The 25,502-nt window shown below is 34.7% G+C and overlaps 1 protein-coding gene across 2 annotated transcripts; it reads left to right on the forward strand.

Moving 5' to 3' along the window:
- Positions 1-566: 566 nt before the first annotated feature.
- Positions 567-25,297, forward strand: LOC117922171 (cis-3-alkyl-4-alkyloxetan-2-one decarboxylase). Of its 2 annotated transcripts, XM_034840206.1 has the most exons (12): positions 567-876; positions 3,157-3,232; positions 3,337-3,422; positions 4,915-5,008; positions 5,112-5,188; positions 5,382-5,509; positions 18,246-18,317; positions 21,202-21,272; positions 22,324-22,399; positions 23,862-24,005; positions 24,087-24,206; positions 24,926-25,297. In XM_034840206.1, the coding sequence occupies exons 1-11, from the start codon at positions 589-591 to the stop codon at positions 24,124-24,126; spliced, it is 1,152 nt and encodes a 383-aa protein (XP_034696097.1). In that variant the 5' UTR covers positions 567-588; the 3' UTR covers positions 24,127-24,206; positions 24,926-25,297. The 2 variants fall into 2 exon arrangements, with proteins under 2 accessions (XP_034696097.1, XP_034696098.1); XM_034840207.1 differs by lacking the exons at positions 3,157-3,232; positions 3,337-3,422.
- Positions 25,298-25,502: the final 205 nt, after the last annotated feature.

The raw sequence follows: 25,502 nt of genomic DNA on the forward strand, positions 1-25,502 counted from the left end.
CGTTATTCTAAAATTAATATATAATTGTTTGATATCTGATATATATTTTTATATATTAGATTCTATTAAAATAATTTATTATTTTTCTATTATGATAAAAAGAATTCTAAATGTATTTAATATATTTTTAATATCAAATTCAAGTTGGTTTCAATTAATTTTAAAAACTGGTTAGACTTGGGCCTTAATATAAATTTAAATTAATCATATTTTATTTTAAAACAAATACAAATCTTAATATTAAAAAAGTTTATTAAGTTGAGTCAAAACCGATTGACAAAAATCGAATTAAATCGATATTAAAAGATTTGATTTGGTTAGATTTTTTCACTTCAAATTTGGTTGATTCGTTTTTTAGATTCGGTTAATTTTTCATTAAAAAACCGACTGAATCCACTTATTTACACCCGTATTGGTGAATGTGAAAAATTGAAACTCAAAAGACAACATATGCCACGGTGGAGAGTGGAAGACAGCATATGTAAGCTCCAAAACCCCCTCGTCCACAAACTCCCGAGTAATATAAATACAAATAAAATTAAAAGGAGTGAAATGTGGTGGTGTCCGTTCAGTTCAAACTCTCAGCCAATGGCTTCCTCTTTCCCCTCTCCTCTCCTCAATCTCCCACTCTCTTCTTCTTCTCTCTCAAATTCCACCGCCGTCGGCGCTATCACCACCAGCGTCTGCTGGAGAAGTGGTGGAAGAAGAAGTAGAGGGAGAACAGTGATAGCTAATGCCACGGAGAAGGAGGAAGAAGGCAAGGACTCGCCGGCTTTCAACCCATTTGGGTTCGTCACCGACAACCCCTCCAGCCGCTCCGCCATTCAGCTTCCCGAGAGTCCCGCCGAGGACGGCAATGTCGGCCAAATGCTCTACGTGAGACCACTTTACTTTCTATGACTTTGGGTGGTCTTCATTGTTTTTTTCTGATGTAAATTTTATAGGTTGTCCTGTTTCTTCATTTTTTTATGAATTCACTGGATTATCTACCTAAGATGTGTAATTCAGTTCTTCTACACCATCTTTTTAGATTTTCCTTTTTGCCCAATTTCCTGAATTGTTTGCTTAAGCTGTGCAATTCTGGCTTCCAAATGTGCTCTTTTGTTAATGTTAGAGGTTTCTTTATTCCATTATTGAATCCCCAAATCGTGTTCTTGAATTTAAGTCTCAACCTGTTTGGGAAGTATTCATTACTTTCTTTTTATATGCTGCTTGTGATAATTTGTAGGTGTTTTTTTTTTTTCTTTCTATTTTGGTTTGAATTTTTAGAGTAATTAATGAAAATTTAGTGTTCCATATTTTTTTTCTTCAGAATTTTAATATTAATTTCCCGTTTCCTTTTTACTTGATTTCTTTGCCAATTAATGCCTGTACCTTTTCTAAACCCAAGTTTGGTGGACTGATGACATCATACCAATGAATTAAGCATTAAAATGGTTCACAATTTGGTTGTTTTTAATGAAATTATCAGGAGTAACTTGAGGAAATCCAACATGAATTTGAGATAAGAAAAGCAATGCATGTTAAGAAAATAAGAAAGTTGCATTGTTATTCCATAATTATATGGGAATTTACTAAATAGCTTGGGATAGTCACTAATTGTTTACTTTCCCAGATAAATTCAGGTTTCATGCATTTGGTTAAACATTTCTGATAACTTTAGAAAATTTAGGAATAATTCAAGAATTTTGTTACTTCGACATGGTTTCTTATGAAATTCTATGTTTTCAGGGAGAAATTGATAAATCCCTAATGTCTCTTTTGTTTGATTTATAAATTTATGTAGTGAGAAAACTTTTCACTCCTTGGTAATTTGCTAGAATCATATTTGAAATTTTTTATTTTTAAAATTTTCAGGATTTTTTCTCCACTGAAAATTGAAATAAAAGCCAACAATCCAGTGCCATAAATTGATAAAATGTTGTATTCGTTGAACTACCAATTTTCCTAAAAGCTTAACTTTGCAGGATTTAGACTCAATATACATATCATTTTTCTTAACAGTCTTAATGACCAACTATACATCAAAATTTTATCTTCTTTGTTTTGATAATGGGTTTCGTTGAATTTAATTTGTTCTGGAAGTTTATTCATTAATTAGGAATACGGTTTTTCATATCTCAGAATCCCAAATATTTTTGTACATGACTTATTGTGCAACGATTCTTGGGCCCCTCACATTCTGCCCATTGGATTGAGAATAATGACCTTTATGCTTAATAGCAATTAGTCTATCTCAAAGGAATAAAGTTATCAAACAGATAACATAAAATATGAAATAATTAATTCAACATACTTTGAACATTAATGTATCATATAGTTGCATGAAATGTAAGTGCAAACACATATCATAGTGCCACCTCCATTGACTTGGATATACGACATATCCCTCATATTTTATTAACCTGGTCATGTATCATATTACTCCTAGTAAAGCTAGATTCAGTAAATCTATTTCTGGTTGGTTTTATTTCACGGATTTTTACATGTAACTTATTGCTTTTTCATCCATGATTTGCATTGTTTTCCTTTTTATGTTTCTTAGATCTTTGGACTAAAACTCGTGTTTGCTTTTTTAATTATAGTTTCCACTTATTTGTATGTGTAAAATTATAGGTAAACAAATCGTGGAGTTAATTTGAGAAGGAAAGTTTGAAGACATAACACTGACTAAACATCATTTATTCATGCAGTGGTACCATTGTTTGTCAAAATATTGTGTGAATGGCCGAAATACCTTGACCTTGAGTTTTGTATATTATATATAGACTCTACAAGGATGCTATACATGGAAAGCAAATAAAAGCAAATAAATTCCCGCATGATTCTAGCCCTATACATGTAAACTATAATCTGTCAAATAATGTATGCTAACTGTACAGAATAATAAATAGAGAAATAAGGAAAGAAGTGTGGGCTAAAATAAGAAAAGAAGTGTGAACAGCAAAGCTGTCCTTTGACATTGTCATGGTTGCTGCCATATGATAGTTATTTATTTTGAACCCCTCATATCATTCTTGATGAACATCATCATCAGTAGTGGTTCAGGAATATGTTACTGCAAATATATTTGTATTGTGTAATATCATGATTAAGAAATCAATCTTAATGTCTCCTATCACCAAAAATTAATAATATTCATGCATTCTATTCTAGAGGATAGAAGACAAGGGAAAAGAGTATGGTTCTTACATCAGGTCTGGGGAGTTTGTATGGTTTGTGAGGGAAACAGGTAAATGTTTTAATAACATTGTCAATTGCCTTTTTCTTTTCACCATAAATTTAAAAAGTAATTTTTTTCATTGAAGTTAGCTGACAAGTAAATTTGGCTTACAGGGTCTCCTGATAGCCGGAGAGGAACCATCGTATTCCTTCATGGGGCTCCAACACAGTCTTATAGCTATCGAGTTGTTATGTCCCAGGTTTTGTAGGGGGATGTTTGTTTACTATATCATATCATGGCTCTTGTTTTAATGACATCAAGGATTCTAAATAACATTTGCCTTTTATACATATAACATTTCTTTGTAGAAGCATAAATAATTCTATATGTTTAGTAAAGAAAAGGACATTGACTATATTTGAATTAATGAATAGCTAATTGCCAGCACCAAACAGACAATATTTGAGTTATGAGTAGCCAAGGGCCAACTGTCAATGTACTATTGTGTGAAGATCTGGGGGAATCTCTCTGTTTATCTTGTCTTCATAGCTTATATTTTTATTCACCGAGCATATATGCCCTTACATATAAAATAGACTATTCAATTAGACCATCCAGTTTTCTTATCTGACCACTTGTTGCTATTATGTACTCTGCTACTCTTGCATTTGAAAGCTAAAGCCTTGATGTAAATCATTAGCCACGTATTAGTTTTAGGTTTGCTTAAATTTTTGAGAACTGCACCCTAGCAGACTGTTTCATGATCATTTCAAACCCAGGACATGCACTTGTCAACCTTGTTCTATTCTCCTACTCAATGTTTTAGGATAGAAGTTTTATCACTGTGTCACCATATGCATGTCCTGTAGGCTTGCTGGAGCTCTCACTGTCTGCAGGATGTCAAACCCGAAACCTTCAAGGACTTATCCTCCTGGGGGGGTTTACTTTTTTTTGAGCCACAAAAGCAGAATGATGCCTGCACCTTTTTGCCTTGGGCTTTCGTCTTTTCTGCTGTTCAAAGATCTCTCTGAATCGCATTAATTTTTTTTTTTTTTTCGCGATTTGTTTTAGCCAGCCAGGAAATAAAAAGACAGGAATTAAGGATTGAATTAGGATAGGAATTCAATCTGTCAAAGCTTAACATGTTTGCTTGGAAGCTTTTTTACCATGCATTACCTTTGCAATTGCAATCTGTCCCCAACCTTGCCTCCCATTTATTCTATTCTGAGACGGAAAATGAGTAACTTCTCTTTTTCCGTCTGTGGGTTTACCAAATGAATTACCTGTCATTTCATCGAATTTATTATTCAGTTCTTTCAGAATTATTTGCATCTTTTTTGGAACCTATACTTACAGCATGTAACACTATAGATGTATTTAAAGACGAATTACATGAGGACTCTTGGTTTCCTTCTCCTTACACCAAGCAATACTGGTTTTTGATATTAGGATTCAAGCTTCCTTGAGGCTTGACATAGAAGGTAACCTATGATTACTTTTCTGAGTTCCTATATGGGTCTTTTGTGTAAAAGCTGAAATGGGAATGTATTCATTCCAAGAGAGGAGCAAAAATTAATTTCTCATGAAAAGCTATCAAATATGGTTGTTACAAATCCAACAATATGTACAGACCATTCAATCTAGGTATACAGGGATGCCTACTAGTATGCATAGTGGATTTACCTATTTCTGTTGTCCTTTATTAATTGTTGCTATCATGTCTAAATAAAACTGTTTTGTTTCTTGAATAGATGTCAGATGCTGGGTTTCACTGTTTTGCACCTGATTGGATAGGCTTTGGTTTCAGTGAGAAGCCATATTCAGGATATGGATTTGACTATACAGGTCTTTTATTTTTCATATGGTAATCTTAATTATGTTGTCAGTTGTATCATTTTTTGTTATATAATGCTCAACTTTATGAAGTTTTTTCTTCTTACTGTATCAGAAAAGGAGTTCCATGATGAATTCGATAAATTGCTTGATGTGTTGGAGGTCAAATCGCCATTTTTACTTGTAGTTCAGGTTAGAATGTAAGACTGGAGATTTATGAGTAGTGTTTACAATGCAATCTATATGTGAGCCATCTGTACAACTGGTTTTGCACTACATGGTTTGTTAAAAATTTAGATGCCATATAAAGTAGTGATTAAAACTATGTCACAAATATTATTTTAATGTAGATATCTGATATGTTCTGTTCACATTTGTCTTGCAGGGATTTCTTGTAGGCTCATTTGGATTGACTTGGGCCTTGAAAAATCCAAGCAGGATATCAAAGCTTGCTATTCTGAACAGTCCATTGACAGCTTCATCTCCGGTTCCAGGACTGTTTCAGCAGTTAAGGTTTGGTATTTATGATATCCACTGATGAAATGCTTATACTTTTTTTTTTTTTTGATAGGTAAATAAGAATTGTATTAAAAGAAAGAAAGTATACACGTCGTATACAAAGAAAAAAGGACAAAAAGGCGCGTAGACACAAAAACCTGCTACCGCTCCCTATCATGAGCCTACCCAATCCACAAAGTTTAACAATGATAAAGATCCACCCTCAATGTACAATCTAACCCAATCCCAAAATAGATACAAAAAATAACTTTTAATTGTTTGATCCGTGCTTTCAAAGTTGTCAAAAGCCCTCCTATTTCTCTCCCGCCATAAAGCCCAAAACTGATGAAATGCTTATACTTTGTCATCGGTGAATATTCTTTATACTACACAAAGTCAAACTCTTCTCCACGATGCCCAAGTTTTTGGCTAACTTACACATTATATATAAGGGATCCTCTGGTTAAAACTGCCAATGTATTTTAATATTCTTATCTCTGCTTTTTATTTTTAGAACGACTTATGTGAGATATTTGTGTGATGAGCCAAGTGAATTATCAGCTCCTGATCAGTCTTTCAGTTGAAAAACTGTTACTGCCACACAAGTGTGAACTATCAATCATTATGCAAAACCATATTCAGATTTGGGTTAATTAGAAAGTATAAATAGTAGAAAATTGACACAAGAGTATAGGAAAGAGACTGCAAGAATTTTATGTGGTTCACTCATTTATCAGTCTACTTCCATGGGCAAGTGGATAAGCAATCTTCATTACAAATGGAGATCACAGGAACATGATTTACCCCAAATCTAATTAGACAAATTTTGAAGCGATTTCTTGAAGGAACACCAACCTAAAACTCAAAGAAGCCCAAAAATTAAATAAAAATTTCAAAAATCTCACACCCAATGCTTGTAGTTGCAATCCCAAGTCCCAAGAAGGCAAGGTGTTGCTCCTTCAATTCCTACAGGAAACCTTTCCTGTTAATTGAAAAATAGAAGAAAACTTTATGAAAAGAAACTGAACTAGATTGGGACTTGAGATAAACCCTAATAAAAACAAGTGATACCTTATTGTTGCTACTAACTTATTTGGAAGTATAAACTTTTGATTAACCTAAATCCTTAATTGTGCTTTTTGCCTACTTACACTTGTTCGCATAAAATAATTACAATTTTTTTTCTTTCTTATCATGCTTATGATGATGGCATAAAGAACATCATAGAAAGCTTGAATATTGTGGATTAGTTGAAGAATCAACCTGTATCTGATTTCTTGGCATAATTTTTGCATTTAGATCTTGGAATTAAGTTGATATTGCTTTTTTTTAGGTAGTGCACACAAATTAACAAGTTCTTCTGAAAACTAGTTTTGATGGATATCCATCTTCACTTGTGTAGTAGACTTCATGGGTCTAATACGTTGTGGCTAAAATTGAAGTGAGCTTGAAATACATTGTTGGTTCACTACCTAACAACTTAAGCTTTTAGAAAAATTGGTAGCTTTAAACATGGTATAGAACCTTCCTTTAGAGGAAGGTCTAGAATAGGATAAAAAAATGTTGTATATTAATTGAATAAGGGAAACATGCTTCCTTTTATAGATAAGCTACAACAAGTCAAACTAAATCTACAGTTTTACACCCAGATTTCTAAGAACAAAATAAAATCTCTAAATTTAAAATATACAACAACTTATTCCTAAAAAACAACAACAAATTATCCCTAAAAATTAGGTAACAACTAGATCAGAATTTATTTGATTTGATTGAGATTCTCAACACTCCCTCTCAAGCTGGTTTGAAGATGTCATTCATGGCTAACTTGCTTACTAAATCATCAAACTGCTTTTTTGGCAATTTCTTAGTGAGTATATCTGCAACTTGTTCAACCGTAGGTATGTAGGGCATAACAATCAGTCCATTTTCTAATTTCTCTTTGATAAAATGTTTATCAATCTCAACATGTTTAATTCTATCATGGGGTACTGGATTATATGCAATGACAATGACAACTTTATTATCACAAAAGACCTTCATAGGTAAACTTCACAAAACTTCACAAATGCCATGAGCTATTGCTCTAAACTTAGCTTCAACACTACTTCTAGCCACAACATTCTGCTTTTTACTCCGCCAAGTCACAAGATTGCCTCCAACAAAAGAACAATACCCTGAAGTTGATCTCCTATCAATTACACTTCCTGCCCAATTTGCATCAGTAAACACATCCACTTGGAGATGTTCTCGGTTCTCATATAGAAGTCCTTCTCCTGGAGTCCCTTTTAAGTACCTTAAAATTTTGTACACAACATCAAAGTGTCCCTGATTGGGTGAGTGCATGAATTAACTCACCAGGCTTACCACAAATGCAATATCGGGACAAGTATGAGAGAGATAAATAAGTCTCCCAACTAGGCGTTGATATTTCTCTTTGTCAATCACCTCTATTGGACTTGCTGGTTGGAGTTTCGAATTCGGTTCTATAGGAGTTTTTGCACCCTTACACACAAGTAAACATGTTTCACTTAATGAGTTAAGTATATATTTTCTTTAAGAAATGAAAATACTTTTTTTGGATCTAGCAAACTCCATACCAAGAAAGTACTTTAGGGGACCCAAATCTTTTATCTCAAATTCACGAGTTCAAACTTTCTTCAATCTCTCAAGTTTTGGACTGTCATCACCAGTTAGAATAATGGCATCCCATAAACTATCAACACAACAATCTTTCCTTCTCTTGAGTGTTTATAAAACATTGTATGGTCAGTTTTACTTTGAATATATCCTTGAAGCTTGATTACGTTTCCAAATATCTCAAACCAAGCCTCAGGAGACTACTTAAGACCATACAAGGACTTCTTTAATCTATAAACCTTTTTTTTTCCTAGCTTTTCTTTGAAACCCGGTTGTAAATCCATAAACACTTTTTCCTCCAAATTGCCATTTAAGAAAGCGTTCTTCACATCTAATTGGTGTAAAGGCCAATTAAAATATACTGTAAGATAAAGTAAAATCCGAATGGAATTAATCTTTGCAACAGGTGCAAAGGTCTCTTAGTGGTCAATTCCATAGGTTTGTGTGAAACCTTTGGCTACTAACCTTGTTTTGTATCTTTCAATAATACCATCGGGCTTACACTTGACTGTGAAAACCCACTTGCATCCCACTGTCTTCTTCCCCTTAGGTAAATCAACAATTTCCCATGCTCTATTTTTCAGAAGAGCATTCATTTCTTCTTGAACTATTGACCTCCATTCCGAGTGTCCGAGTGCTTCCTGTATAGTTCTAGGAATAAACAAGTAAGAGACATTTGAAGTGAAAGCTCTCTATTTTTTTGAGAGTCTTTGATAAAACAGATATTTCGCAATGGGATATTTGATACAATTCCTAACTCATTTTCAGATTTCAATAGGGATATCAAGATCAGAAAGAGGTAAAAGAGTGGAGTCCATAGGAAGATTACCTGGATTTTGAGAACTAGGAGGTGATGATTGACCATGCTCAAGATTGACTTGATTATTCTCAGTATTAGAATTAATCATGCGCCTAGTATAAACACGGAGCTCAATGAACATAGGTTGTAGAGTTTCTCCTTCTGTTTGTGATGTAATTTCATTTGGCATAGATAAATCATTATTTCCCTCTTTTTCACTAATTAAAACATCTGTTTTTTGATTTATTTCAAGATGAAAAATACTGGGTTTTGGTTGTTCTTGTTGCTAAAACTGATCTTCATTCGAGCTCTCCCCTTGAAGAGTAGTTTTGCTATAAAAAGGAATATTTTCAATAAAGTTTACATCCATACTAATATAAATTATCTTAGTGGTAGGATTAAAACACCTATACCCTTTTTTATTAGGAGCATAACCTAGAAAAATATATTTTCCGATTCTTGGATCATGTTTGGATCAGAGATGAGTTGGCACATGGACGAACATTGTACAACAAAAATTTTTTGAGGGTAAATTTGAGGTGAGGCATGTGTTTGGAAAAGTATTCTTAAGAGTTTGTAAAGGTGTTTCATAGTTTAGAACCCTTGTAGGCATTCTATTAATCAAATAACAACTTTTTAAAATTGCATCCCCCCAAAGGTGTGTAGGAACATTCATATGAAATATAAGAGTTCTACCTACTTAAAGTCAATGTCTGTTTTTACGTTCTGCAATTCCATTTTGTTGAAGAGTGTCCCGACAAGTTGGTTAATGTAAAATACTTTTTTCTAGCAAAAAATCACCTAAACGATCATTATAAAATTCTGTTCCATTGTCACTTCGAAGAATACTTATTTTGGTTTGAAATTGGTTTTCAACGATAGAATAAGAATCCTTAAAAGAGTTTTGCAACCTCAAATTTAGAGTTTATTAGATAAAGCTAGCATAGGCGTGTGTGATCATCAATAAACATCACAAACAATTTTTTCTCAGTTAAAGTAGTAATCTTAGGACCCCAAACATCATTATGTATCAAATAAAAAGGATTTGAGGCACAATACGGTTTTATTTTATAAGAATTGCGATGACTTTTGACCAAAAAACAAGTTTCAGAATAAATAAAAAAGTACAATCCAATCCTTTAAATAAACATAGAAACAAATGTTTTAAATAGAAAAAATGAGGATGTCCTAATCTATTATGCCATAGTATTATTTGATCATGCACAAGGATTGAATGAACACTACCAATAAAACCTTGAGCTTGTTTATTCTCAAATCGGTTATCATCAAAATAGTAGAAATTGTCAATCAATCTAGCACTGCTAATCATCATCCCCAAGTTTAAATCCTGGAATTCACAAAGAGAGGCACAAAAGACAACACGACAATTAGAATCCTTAGATAAACGACTTACGGATAAGAGATTACAAAAGGGGGATATGTAAAATAGATTGTAAAACAATCTTATTGGATAAACGAATAGAGCCTTACCCAACAATAAAAGATAAGCTTCCATCTGCAATACGTACTTTTTTATTTCCAAAACAAGTTGTATAAGAGATAAACAAATGAGATACATTAGTCATGTGGTCAGAGGCACCTGAATCTATTGAGCAAAAAATTCTAGCAGGTTTAAGCAATGATTAGAGTTGCCTTGCTTGTTAGTCTTCCATTCAATAGGCTTTCAATCAGCTGGCTTCCCATATAATTTCTAGCAGGTTTCACGAGTGTGTTGTGGTTTATTACAATGATTACACCAAACTCTTGGCTTGTCATTTGGACGACGCTAGTTATTAGGATTGCGAGAAGTCGTTGCTACAGTGCCCAATAAGGCCGAGTTTTACACAGGTCCATAGAGCTTCTTCCCAATCATAACATTCCTTCGGCTTTCCTCACAACGCACTTTAGAGAACACTTCACCTAGAGAAGGAAGAGGTTGCCGACCAATGATACCTTGAACTTCATCAAACTCAACATTAAGTCCAACTAAAAATTTGAATATCCGTAAACTTTCTACCATCTTCTTAAAATAGTTACAATCAACCGGATTTTTTCACTTATAGTCATTGAATAAGTTAAGATCCTGTCATAAACCCCTAAGCATATTAAAATATTTGATAACCGAATTCTCACCTTGACGAATATCGCCCAGTTTGAGTTACAACTCATACATTTAAGATTAATTTCCAAGGTCCAAATACATTTGAATAATGTTGTCCCAAAGAGCTTTGGCAGTAGGATAGCATATATAATTCGAGCTAATCTCCTCCTCTATGGAATTTACCAGCCATGTCATGATCATGGAGTTTTCTGCATCCTGAGTGGCATAGGTAGGGTCAATCTTTGTTGGTTCTTTGGTGTCACCAGTCAAATAACCAATTTTGCCATGGCCCTTAATGTACATCTGAACATATTGTGACCACCTGAGAATGGAAGGAGTAGATTCGGAAATTTCTGACATGGTAAAGAAATAGCAACAGAAAGGGAAAAGGAAGAAGAACAAAATTGGAAAGAATGGGACAAAAAACAAAGGGAATGGCCAATTAAGTCAGCTTTGATATCATCTAGAATCAGGTAAAAAAATGTCGTATATTAATTGAATAAGGAAGAGAAACATGCTTTATTTTATATATAAGGTACAACAAATCAAACTAAATTTACAGTTGTACACCTAGATTTCTAGGAACAAAATAAAATCTCAAAGTTTAAAATATACAACAACTTATCCCTAAAAAATAATAACAAATTATCCTTAAAAAATAGGTAACAACCATATTAGAATTTCTCTTATTTGATTGAGATTCTTAACAGAAGGTCATTACAAGGTCATGAGTTTGAACCTCATCACATGTTTATTTCACTCAATTTATTGAGCCCTTATGTAAGCCTAAAGAAGGCTGCTCATGACACAAGGTGTTAGGGGCCTTCAGGCTAAAGCCTAAATTAACTTGATAGACAATGTTAGTCCACTATTTAACAATTTAAGCTCTTATGAAAATTGGTTAACTATATTAACTATCTAATGATAAATGATTACCTTATCACCTGTTTTATTTTACACATGATTTACTTAATCTATCTTATTACTTTGTATATTATTTTCTTAATATGTGTTTTAAAGATAAAACCAATTCACTTTTCTTTTATTCCCCTCTCTTTTCTATCCATGAATTAATGGTTATCTGTACTTTTGTATTATCGGCATGTTGAAGCTTATACCTTAATATCTCTCTCTCTGATGGATACTGTACTCTCTCCTCTTCCTCTTGCCTCTCATGCTATTACTAAATTACTCACATAAATCTTTCTTGGGTGCCTTCAATTCCATTTCCATCCATATTGATTGACATGACTCATGATTATTCAAGATGCTTTCTATATTCAAGGATTCTTCTTGTGTGGCAAAAGATAAGTTTGCTTTGTGTTGAGTAATCGATTTTCTTAAAAACTTAAGCTATTAGAATTTGAACCCATAGTATATATCATACTTTAACACCCCAATGTGCAACTCTATGTAGGAGGCATAAACATGGGTATCTACAGACTAATGTCAATTTGTGATTAATAGATAATTAGGCATATAAATAGATGGGGAGAATATTTTAACTTGAGATGTCTAGTTAATCAGTGCTTTAACATTGAAGAATTTCTGAACTCCTTTATCGATTTATTCGGTACACACCATACACATATATATACACAAATGACTGAATAAGAAAATATCTATCTAGCTTGATTCTCTCCTAAAAAATAGGAAACTGAATCCTAAGGAAATATTCTAAATGATCTCTCCTTTTTTATTCCTAAAATACTTTCCTAAGTTAAAACCCTAACTTTGAATGCCGAATTTCAACACTCCCCCTCAAGCTGGAGAATATATATCATATAATCTCAGCTTGCAAGTTAAGTCTTCTAAGTTAGGCCTAGGTAAAGCTTTGGTGAGGATGTCTGCGGTTTGGTGCTTGGTAGGAATGTAGTTCAATTTAACCGTCTCACTAGTCACCTTCTCTATGATGAAGTGTCTGTCAATCTCAACGTGCTTGGTCCTGTCATGATGCACGGGATTCTTTGCTATGCTTATAGCTGCCTGATTATCACACATCATCAGAATCGGAGATGAACTCGTTTGTCCCAGTTCACTAAGAACCCTTTTTATCCAAATCCCTTCACAGATTCCCTGTGCTAGAGCTCTGTACTCAGCTTCTGCACTACTTCTGACTACAACTAATTGCTTCTTACTCCTCCAGGTAACAAGATTTCCCCAGACAAAAGAACAGTATCCAGAAGTGGACTGCTTGTCAATGATGTTTCCTGCCCAATCCGCATTTGAGTATACTTCAGTGTCACGATTCTCTGTCTTTCTAAAGAATAGACCTTTCCCTGGTGTCATTTTTAAATATCTAAGAATCTTGTAGACTGCTTCCATGTGTTCCTCAGTGGGGCTGTGCATGAATTGACTTACAGCATTCACTGCAAAGCCAATATTTGGCCGAGTGTGTGAGAGATAAATCAAGCGCCCGATGAGTCGCTGATATCTCCTCCTGTCTACCAGTGTACTCTCTTTCTCGATACCAAGTTTCTTCTGACTATCCATAGGAGTATCAATTGGTTTGCATCCAAGCATACCGATCTCCTTAAGAAGGTCGAGTATGTATTTTCTTTGAGAGACTACAATTCCCTTCCTTGATCTAGCCACTTCCATACCAAGGAAATATTTCAAATTTCCAAGGTCTTTAACTTCAAACTCTTCTGACAAATACTTCTTCAAATTCTGTAATTCCTCCATATCATTCCCAGATAGAATAATATCATTGACATAGATTATCAATATGGCCATTTTCCCGGCATGAGACTTCTTGACAAATAGAGTATGATCAGTCTGACCTTGTTTGTAGCCCAGCTTCAAGACTGCCTTTGTGAATCTATCAAACCAGGCTTGGGGAGATTGTTTAAGGCCGTACAAGGATTTTTGGAGTTTGCAAACCTGATTCTTTGCCATACTTCCTTCGAAACCAGGTGGTATTTCCATGTAGACTTCCTTTTCTAGGTCACCATTTAGAAACGCATTTTTTATGTCCAGTTGTTGCAAGCACCAATCTTGATTGACAACCAATGAGAGAAGAATCCTGATAGTGTTCAGTTTTGCAACAGGAGCAAAAGTCTCCTGATAGTCTATCCCATAGGATTGTGTAAACCCTCTAGCTACCAAATGAGCCTTGAATCTCTCGACTGATCCATCTGCTTTGTATTTTATGGTGAAAATCCACTTGCACCCCACGGGCCTCTTCCCAACGGGCAAATCTGTGATAGTCCATGTCCCATTCTTCTCAAGTGCATCAATCTCATCTTGTACTGCCTTCTTCCATTCTGAAATTTTGAATGCCTCTTGTATTGTGTTGGGAACCTGAGTATCATCAAGAGAAGTAGCAAATGCTCTGTAAGATGGTGATAGCCCTTCATACGTAACATAATTCCCAATTGGATGATCTGTACATCTCCTAACACCCTTCCTCAATGCAATCGGCAGAGTAGAATCATCAATGCTGGGAGTTGACACCTCTCCAGCCCTATCCTCACCTATGTTCTCCTCAGGTAGACTTGAAATGGAGTCAATATATTGGCCACATGTTGGCTGTGATCCGTGCTCTAAGTCCTGTCTTTTTCTCCTCCTAATGTATACTTGTAAGTTCTCATTAGTAAGTTGTGGGGCTATAGGTTGAATAGGCGTGGGAGACTGGATGGTCACGGGAGAAGGAACATTTGTGGGCTGGGCTGACTGGACTGATGACGGCATGGGTGTGGACAACTCAGTGGGCGCGGATTGGGAAGGATTTGGTGACTCTGAGTGAGAAAAAGGTACAGCCTCAAGAAGAGACTCCCAAACTTGATGTTCATTCATGCTCTCCCCCTGAACATGAGATTTGGGATAGAAGAAGACATGTTCAAAGAAAGAGACGTCCATGGTGGTGTAAAATCTTTTGTTGGTTAGAGAATAGCATTTGTACCCTTTTTGGGTTGGAGAATACCCTAGGAAAATGCACTTATTGGCTCGAGGAGCAAATTTGCTACGATTTTGAGGATATACATGAACGAATGCCGTGCAACTAAATACTTTGAGTGGTAAATCAGAAGAGGCTGCACGGGTGTGAGGGAATTTTTTTAAGAGAAGTTGACGTGGGGATTGAAAGGTAAGCACTCTGGATGACATACGGTTAATCAAATAGGTAGTTGTGAGAATGGCTTCCCCCCAGAAATAGTTTAGAACATTAGAGGAAAACATAAGGCACCGGGCAATCTCCAAGAGACGTCTATTCTTGCATTCAGCCACCCCATTTTGTTGTGGGGTGTCAACGCAAGAACTTATGTGGATAATGTCGTGATTTTGAAGATAGGTACTGAGACTACTAGTAAAGTATTCCTTTACATTATCTGACTTGAGGACCTGAATTTTGGAATTGAATTGATTTTGAACCATAAGATTGAAGGTTTGAAAATGTGCCCGACCTCTGACTTTTCTTTCATAAGGAAAACCCATGTTACCCGTGTATGATCATCAATGAATGTCACAAACCATTGAGTGCCAGAAATATTTTTTATCCGTGAGGGACCCCACACATCACTATGTACTAAAGAGAAAACAGTCGAAGGTTTGTATGGGATTTGAGGATATACTATTCGAGTATGCTTTGCAAATTGACAAATTTCACAGTGATAAGATGCTGGATTTTTATTGATAAATAATTTGGGAAACAATTTTGCAAGGTAAACAAAGTTAGGATGACCAAGGCGATAGTGTAACATTATAATCTCACTATCTTTATTGACCTTAGAATTTGACACAGAATTGAAAGACTCTAACAGACTCTGAGACTGTACACAACTTGCTTGAGAGACTTGGTTTGAGAATTGGCCACATGGGAGGAGGTAGGGCCCGGAACACAGTTCAGCACTGCCAATCATCTTTCCCGATTTCAAGTCCTGAAAAACACATGAGTTTGGATAAAATTTAGTAACACATTGGAGATCACAGGCCAATTTGTTAATGGACAAAAGATTACAATCCAAGTTTGGAACATAGAGGACAGAGTCAAGATACAATTCTTTAGTAAGTTTTATGGAACCTGTCCCGACAATTTTTGACTTTGAACCATCAGCAATATGGATGGATGAATGACCATTACTTGGCTTGTAATTTTGGAGAATGGCAGCATCTCCTGTCATGTGATCAGAAGCACCTGTGTCCACTATCCACGACTTCATTCCTCCTCGATTAGCAGTGAAGGCTGTCCCGGTAGTACTGCCACTGCCAACTTGGCTTAATAGTTTCTGTAGCATCTCCATCTGCTCTTTGTTGAATGGACTCGGCTCGGGAACAGATGTGCTCTCAGAGTTGGCAGCCACGTGTGCTCTGCTATCTCTGTCAAACCGTGGCTTTGGTTTCCAATCAGCCGGTTTGCCATGAAGCTTCCAGCAAGCCTCCTTATAATGGCCTAGTTTCTTACAATAATCACACCAAGGCCTATCCCGTTTCTAACGATCTCCACCACTACTATTAAATGACCGAGCAACAAGGGCAGAGGCATCCAATGTTGGGGCAGGTTGCTCTTTAGATCCCATCATCACTTTCTTTCTACTTTCTTCACGCCTAACCTCTGAAAAAGCCTCCTTGAGACTTGGCAGGGGTTTAATGCCCATGATTCGGCCTCTAACATCATCCAATTCCCTGTTTAGTCCTAGGAAAAACTTGAACAGTCTCTTTTGTTCCACAATCTACCTGTATGTTGCTGCATGATCCGAACATTTCCATGAGTGAGTCTCGAATAAGTCAAGTTGCATCCAATACCTTGTGAGTGTGTTGTAATACTGAGTAACTGACTGCTCTCCTTGGCGGAAGTCATGTAGGGCTGATTCAACCCGAAAAAGTTCTGAAGTATTTTCAGAACTTGAGTAAGTTTCTTTGGCTGCATCCCATATGTCTTTTGCAGTCCCAAACAGTAAGAAATTTTCACCTATGTCATTGTTCATGGAATTGATAAGCCATGACATGATCATGCTGTTTTCAATCTTCCACTTCCTGAAACCCGGTTCTGTAGTTTCTGGCATGGCTGCTTCTCCAGTGAGGTACTCATCCTTTCCTTTACCGCAAATGAACAGCAACACAGATTGTGACCACTGTAAATAGTTATGGCCATTTAATTTGTGTCCTGTGATGAGAATAGGAGAGGGATCACTGCCACCAAGGTTTGGAATTTCAGAACTGCCCCCTGATTCTGGTGTCGTGATGCTGGATACTTGTGATGATGCCATTCCGTATTTTGTCATGGAGATGAGGAAGACAGCCGAATATGGTTGCTGGAAATAGGGAAGAGGAGAAAACCAGAGATACCGGCCTGAGAATAGGGACTGATGGCCGGAATGAGAGATGGCTAGAGAGAGAGATGGTCGGATTGAGAGATGGCCAGAGAGACTTGGCCAGAATGAGTGATGGCCAGAGAGAGAGATGGCCGAATTGAGAGATGGCCAGAGAGTTTTGGCTGGAATGAATGATGGCCTGAATAAGAGGCGGCCAGAAGGGATTAGGGTTTCAGAAAATTGGCTCTGATACCATGAAGAATTTCTGAACTCCTTTATTGATTTATTCGGTACACACCATACACATATATATACACAAATGACTGAATAAGAAAATATCTATCTAGCTTGATTCTCTCCTAAAAAATAGGAAACTGAATCCTAAGGAAATATCCTAAATGATCTCTCCTTTTTTATTCCTAAAATACTTTCCTAAATTAAAACCCTAACTTTGAATGCCGAATTTCAACAAACATCAAGTTGAGTAATTAATTTTCCTAAAAACTTAAGTTGTTATGATTTGGGTCCATAATGTATATCATGCTCTCACAATGTGTATAATGAAATAAGAAACAATTGATTGATAAATCTAGGCATAGGTTTTTATACCTTTTTCCATTAAAATTAGTGATTATCTTGATAGTATTTAGTTTAACCTTTTATTGGCATTATTGTGTTTGATTGTGAAACTATATAGAAGGCGTATAGTAGTCAAATCATACCTTTTTTTTTGTGAAATGATGTATAATGCAATATCTTTTCCTTTATCTTCTTTCATTTTAAAATTTTTTTTTAATTTCTTTGTTTTCTTTTATGCTTGACTAATACCCTTTCTTTCACTCTATATTATGAACATTAACTAAAAGCTTGCCTATGAACTTCTTTTTGGTTTAATTTTTTGAAACTTATCAACACTATCATGCTTCTTTATTTGATTGAATTAATTTTTCTTTGTATAATCAGAATTCCTCTTTACGGTGAATTTACATGCCAGAATGCTGTTATGGCAGAGCGTTTCATTGAAGCAGGTAGCGCGTATGTATCCACTTACATCTAGTACTTTGAGAAGTTTCTAGATTTAGGCTTGCATTTTAATCTTTGATCATAAAATAATTTATTATTGTTGGACTTTATGACTGTTTTGTTGCTAGCTATCTCAATCAATAATGGAAGCTTAGAATGTTCTACAAGGTTACATTAATTTAATCTTGTTCTCTTTTATAAAGTTATAAGGAAAGTACATTCTTGGTAGATTTCTAAATCAGAAATATCATCATCTTTTGTATGTTGCTTCTTATAATGGTGAAGATCACAATTAGGGATATCAATAGGGTGGGTTTGGAGTCTTATCCTTACCTTGACTTTGTCTTGATTATTTAAACCTATTTCTATTTTTGTCTAAAATAAAAACTTTAGACAAGACGAGATGGGTCAAGCAAGCATGGGAATTTCCATACCCACCCTGCCCTGTCCTATTTAATATTTTTATTAATTTTTAAAATTATAAATAAATAAATATTATAATTTTTTATAATTTATTTTTATAAGAAGTAGATTTATTTTTTATTTTGCATTTACCTAAACTCAACTTGTTTTTTATTTATTTTTTATTTTTTTATTTTAAATTCCTAAACCTGCCTCTAATCTGTTTAGATGTCTTCCAAACCCGTCCTATTAGGGGCGAGGTAGCGCGAATCCTTGAAAATACCCAATCCCATTGTCATCCCTAGTCACAATGTCCTTTATGCATTAGTGAAAAGTGTCGTACATAACTATCAAAGATAAAATGAGATGTTATTATTACCAGAGTTATTAACTCGAACAATGGATCATGCATCGGGCCTTTTTTTTTTCCGTCATATTATAGCATATTGTATCTTATACCAATACCATTCATATAAGTATATGTCTATCTAATTTTTCATTGTGAAGCATTAGTTAAAGTTGTATCCCATATTGCTTTAATAGTGCATCAAATATGGTTAAAAATATTCATAAAATATTATTAACAAAATAGTATGACACCAGTACAAAAAAATATGATACCAATACTAAACAATATGGTAATAGTTTATACATATGTAAAGTAATATATAACTAATTTCATAAAAGATAATAGGATTAAAGGACTAATCCATGTCTATGTCATACTATATCAAAACATTAAATACTAGAGTTTTGAAAAGTTGAATTTAACAAAATATGAGTTTGATGCATATGTTTATCATAAAGTCCACAAAAATAAACATTTTTGCAATTTCATATATGATTTTTAGTCTCAAATTCTAACTAGGTTTGTGTACTTATATGTGTTGTGGATATGCATGTCTTTGTGTCATCTTCAAAATTCCAACTTTTCATGTTTGTCATCATTTTTTTCCAATTGAAAAAAAAGTTAATATATTAAGTAAAAGTTTTTATTCATCAATTATCATCATTTTCAATGTCAATATTCTATTTTTTTATTTTTTTTGGGTAGACATCAACATTCAAATTATTCAAATAATATCTTCCCCAATAGTCTTTGACAACAAGAACGAAATTTGTCATATAGAATTATTTTACCTTTCTTTGCCTTTTATGATCAATTTCCAACTTTATAGTACATTTTAAACAATTAATATAACAATTCTTTTAAGACAAAATATTTTGAATTTGATTTTTCTTTAAAATTATTAAAAATAGTTGAAGGTGTATATATTTTTGTGTCGTGTATCACATCATGTATGTATCATAAGATACAATTAAGATAAAATATGGTTTGCGATATGCATTGATTTCGATTAAAAATGTATTGTATCGTAAGTTTTTAATCACTATGTTTGTTACTAGTTAGGACACAAGCCATAATGTTCTTGGGTTTGTAGTTTCTTGGGAGTGCACTTTTACTATTTCATGAACTGATAGTGCTATGGTCTATTTTTGAATGATTACATAGAAAACCAACATCCTGCACACATCACTCATCTCAGCTCCACTTGTTTTGTTTTCGTTTTTCTTTTAAAAGGAAATAGGATTCAGGCATATAATCATCATGACTGCTTTCACCTTTTTACCTACTAAAGAAACAAAAATGAGAAGGAAGTGATTGTCATCACCCTTTCTTCGTTTATGAATCTTACTGTTGTAGAAAAAGAAGAAATGTTGGGATTTTTGCAGGCTCTCTTATATATATATTGATGAGTGAAGGTAACAATGCACTTCATGCATTACAAGATCAATATGCATTTCATGCGTTAGAGGAAAAGCGTGTTACCTAACAATCATAGATAGACCAAGAGGTTAGTATTAATGGTTGGGGAACGGGCCATAATTTTCTTGAGTCAGCACTTTCTTGGATGTGCACTTTTACTGCATGAACTGAAAGTGCTAGGGTTCATTGTCACATGATTACATAGATAAAAACTAACACCATGCATACACCACCTGTCTCAGCTCAAATTGTCTTTTAAAAGGAAATAAGAATGAGGCATATAATCATCATGATTGTCATCACCTTTATCACCTGCCTAAAAAAAAAAAAAAAAAAAAGGAGTGATGTCATCGCCCTTGGTTTACAAAGTTCAGCATTGTCGAAACAGAAGGATGTTGGGAATTTAGCATATTATATATATTATATATGTTGTTGGAGTGTGTTTATCAATTGTTTTGTGAAATTATTGAACTTACTATAAAACATATCAGTCTTGGGCTGGAAAAATAATGTTTTGAGAGTTTTCTGGAGTGATTCCTCAATCTCCTCATCCATTGCACCAAATGCTTTCCCTTTCTGATCTCTTTTACTTCATTATGCGAATATATTGTCTTTACATTCTACTATTCTGTAGTTCTTTCTTTCAGTGGAGAAGACTTCTACCTACTAACTCACAGGTGCCATCTCTGCTCTTCTTTGTGGATAACCTCTCTTTTTTCTTGACAGTTATGTTCTAAAGCTGGAAAAGGCTGATGTGTATCGATTACCATATTTGTCAAGCAGTGGACCTGGATTTGGTTCGTATTTCACTTTTGCTTTAAGTACCCTAACATATGAAAGCCCTGGAGTTACTCACAAGGACCAAGGAACTGCATTATCAGCTCGTCATATAGTAGACGTTAAAAGAAATGGAACTAGATTCAGTTTTCATTAGCTCATTGTCAGCCTCTAATTATCTACTTATAATATCATGAGGAGGCTGTTTTTGAATCGGTCACTTTGCTCATCATTCAGGAAAGTCAAATCATATTATATTGCCAAGCACAAAAGAGGAAGTCTGTTAACATTACTAGAGGACCAAAAATTTTCCAGTAGGTTCAAGAGAGTGCTGGATTGTGGCAGCCAAATTAGCCTGCCACTTATCCAATTTAGAAGAGAAACAAGGGGGGTTGGCAGCATGGGTTGTAATATTAACATACGAACTTAAAAAAAGGAGAGGAGATGGTGTTTCTTGTTTTATAAATAGGAACTATCCCACTTAACCATTGGATACATGCAAGGATGATTCTCTGGGAAGTTTGCCCCTACCACTAACCTAGAATAAAGCAATCTTGATTTCTGAAATGCTTAATACAGGATTAAACTGTTTATGCATTTGCAAAAGCTTTGGGTACAGTTAGAAACTTTACTTGACAAGCTAGGCATGGTGAACCCAAGTTCACCAGATTGTTGACAAGTGTTTCTGAGGCACTTATTATTGGTTTCATGTAAAACTATTAGGTTTGCTAGTTTGATGGACAAAACTTACTACTTAAAGGGACAGTTTTAATTCTTTGGATTCTCATTGATTGGCAAAATGGCAGTGGAGGAAAGAGACTCTTGAAACCTAGAATTCCATACTTCTCTTTATCATTCAACAAATATCATCATCAAGAATTGCATGTGAGGACTTTGACTATTTTGTGCTTAAGAAAGCATTGGTTCTTAAAGCTGCATTTTAAATGAGTGAAAATATTGGAATAAAATAATGCCTTTCCTTGATTGAAAACTAATTAGATCATGCATAATGACAGATGGGAGAAAAACTAAGATTTGCATTATTAGAAAAAATTTTACATTGTATTTCAGCTCTGCTTGAAGCTGCAAGGAAAGCAAACTTCAAAGATATAGCAAGCCAAGTAGCTGTTGGATTTGCATCTGGAAGGTATATAATTTTAGTAAACTTGTGCCTATCAGAAAAAGAAAAATATTTTAATGAAATGGAAAATCGTCTTCTTACATGTTAGTACCAGTGTAAATGTTGTTAAACATATACATTCATTCTCTGTTGGATTAGCAATAAAGTGCTAAAATGGAAATTTCAGCCATTTAAGTTATTCTTGACACAATCATCACTCTTTGAATGGGCTGCTGGAATATAAATAAATTGCTTCTCTGACATAACCTTGAGTGATTATGGTATCTGCAGTAGATCTTGAGTTGGACAGAATTGTAGAGAATCTATGTCAACCTTGTGGGAGTTTTGGATTTCTATGGGCTGAAAAATAAGAGGTTGATAATCTGGACTATTTTTCATTTTTTTTTTCTTTTTAAGGCATACAGTAAGCATAAGAATTTCCTTAGGAAGTAAAATGAAGCTGGCGGGAGAACAGATGGCATAGTGTTTTATGAGGATTCCAGCACAATACAATCTTCTAGGGAAAAGAAAAATGTAAATAAAAAAAAAAAATACTAACTGCTAGGTGATATGGATTATTATTATTTTTTTTTCCAGAAGTTCACTCTGAATCATGGCATGGCAAAGTGTTCTTTTTTTTTCATCGTACAACAAAGATATGTATATGTTTGTATTATATGGTTCAGCTATTTGATTATTAACAATCTGTGTCCACCTTAATACTACATCTTGCTGCAGTGGTTTACTAGATAAAAAATTACAACCTTTCCATCATCATAAAAATTATAAAAGCAGTACACTTGAGATTTAAAGCTCCACAAAAATGCTTATGTATGAAGCAATTCATGTGGTTCAGTGTCATCTATGAGGTGTGAAAACATTTTTCCTTGTGGCTGAGTAATTATTAGTAAAATGCTGGTAGATGTTGCAAATTGGCAGGTATCTGCAATCGGTACCTTTGCTGAGGTCCATGCATCTTCTAGCTGCTGTTTTGAGTGTATTTGAATACCTGCCCAATTGTATATTATTTTGTTTTCTTTGGTTCTAATTTCCATTTATTTTGTATTGTAAATTCAAAACCTTATGCCTCCATTGCCATTCAATTCTGACGTTATTGTCATTGCATGATTCATGGAGTGGGATTTGGTATTTCTGTATTAGCTATTTTTTATTGGTTGAGCATATAATTTGGAGTGTGCTTCATGGGCTTGACCGAAGCTGAATTGCATGGCGATCCTAAGCCCATGACCAAGAAATGCATGTAATTTAATGCGGGATATATTGCAGTTGTGTAGATACAGCCATATAAATTGCTTTCAGTATCCATATGGAAGGGTTCACATTAGCTTGATGTTGATCAATTTCTGTTTCAAAGTTTGAACAGCATATTTTGTGTATTTTCAAAATTCACGTGTAAACTATTCTTCATGCTGCTGACCTTGCCTTTTATTTTACCATGAATTATGAACGAATGACTTCGGGAATTCAGGTGGGATAAACCAATACTAGTTGCATGGGGAATATCAGACAAGTATCTGCCTCAGTCAGTGGCAGAAGAGTTTCAAAAGGGAAACCCTGATTACATAAAACTTAAGTTGATAGAAGGTGCTGGTCATATGCCACAGGAGGACTGGTAATTCACTTCTGAACTGCATTTATGTTAGTTAAGCTTACTTTTGCCTTTTAACTTTTTAACAGTATACTGTTTTGGCAGGCCTGAGAAAGTTGTTGATGCTTTGAGAGCATTCTTTTAAATTCAATGCATGTCAACTGTGTTACCTCAATGTGGGTTATTCCATTGTTAGAATTGAAGCACAGAACTATTCTTGTGAAGGTAAGGAATGCTTACTCCCCATAAGTGTAAAACTGTCATTCCTATCATTCGTGCCTTGGTGCTTTATTTTAATCAACAGAATGCATCTCTTAATAAATAACTTTCAAATGTTTTTAGACTAAACTATGCGATCTTTAAGGAATACCTCTTTCAGGACTGGGGGGAAGGAATAAATCATCACTTCTGCCTGTTCCATCCATATCAAAAGTGTTGGTATGAATGTTCAATCTATACACACTAAAAGACACTAAGAGGAAGTTCTCTCTGATGATCCTAATTATTTGAATTCTTTCATTCCTTTATTTTTTTCCCATGGAAAACCCAGTCCTTCTATGATATTACTAATATATAATTGAAGAAAATGGATCAAGTAATGCACAGGCACATCATCACAGCTGCTATTCTCAGGGACACATCATATGTAAATGATGTAAAATAGGGACATTTTTGTGGGACCCAAAACAAAATTCCCCCTCAACCAAACTCCTCCCCATCCACACACGTATGTTGCACTAATACACACACCCCTGTGTCCTTTAAATCTCTTTATATTTCAGTAGTTATGTTAATACATATGGTGTAGTGGTAGTATTGATGCATTATCTTTTAATTCACACAAATTGGATTCATTTGAACAAATGAAGCTGTTTAATGCTTAAGGATTCTTCTGCAACAAGAGTTGCTAGATGTATAATTAGTTTGTTTTTGAATGCCTGCAGAACAAAGTAGCAGGATATACAACAGGCACTGCACAAAGGATCCTGGACTTGGTTTGGCAATACATGTGTAAAGTATGTGAAAGTTCTTGAAATAAGTTTCATCTGTATAAATCACATGGCTACCATTTTGAATCAAATTTAACATTTTTTTTGCCCATTTATCAAATTCTCATGTGTAAGCTGAGGTCTTAACAACCTCAGAATTGGATGAATGTAATTTCTAGCTTTGAGGTGCCCTAGAAGTTCCCATGTTGAAAACTTCTATTTCTTTTCAATTTCTTGATTAAGATGAACCTGGTTTTCAGTCACTGGGACTAGTGTAAACAAAACAGGAATTTGCTCTTTTCTAATTTGTAAATGTTCCCCACCTAATTGATTTGCATTCCCACCAATTGGGGGTCAACCAATTTTTTCAGTTTCTACAAGTTGGATACTCATAAGATGATTCAGATCTTTCAAGAACAGAAAGGTGGCTACATTATGAAGTATGAATGCCCAACACTGACTTTGTTCACAAACATCGGTAGAATGCTAATGCAGCTGTTGAACTGTAGAACTGTGTGAGTCTGAAATGCAT

This window comes from Vitis riparia, chromosome 9 (genome assembly GCF_004353265.1).
Source record: "Vitis riparia cultivar Riparia Gloire de Montpellier isolate 1030 chromosome 9, EGFV_Vit.rip_1.0, whole genome shotgun sequence".
In the NCBI taxonomy this organism is placed as follows: Eukaryota; Viridiplantae; Streptophyta; class Magnoliopsida; order Vitales; family Vitaceae; genus Vitis; species Vitis riparia.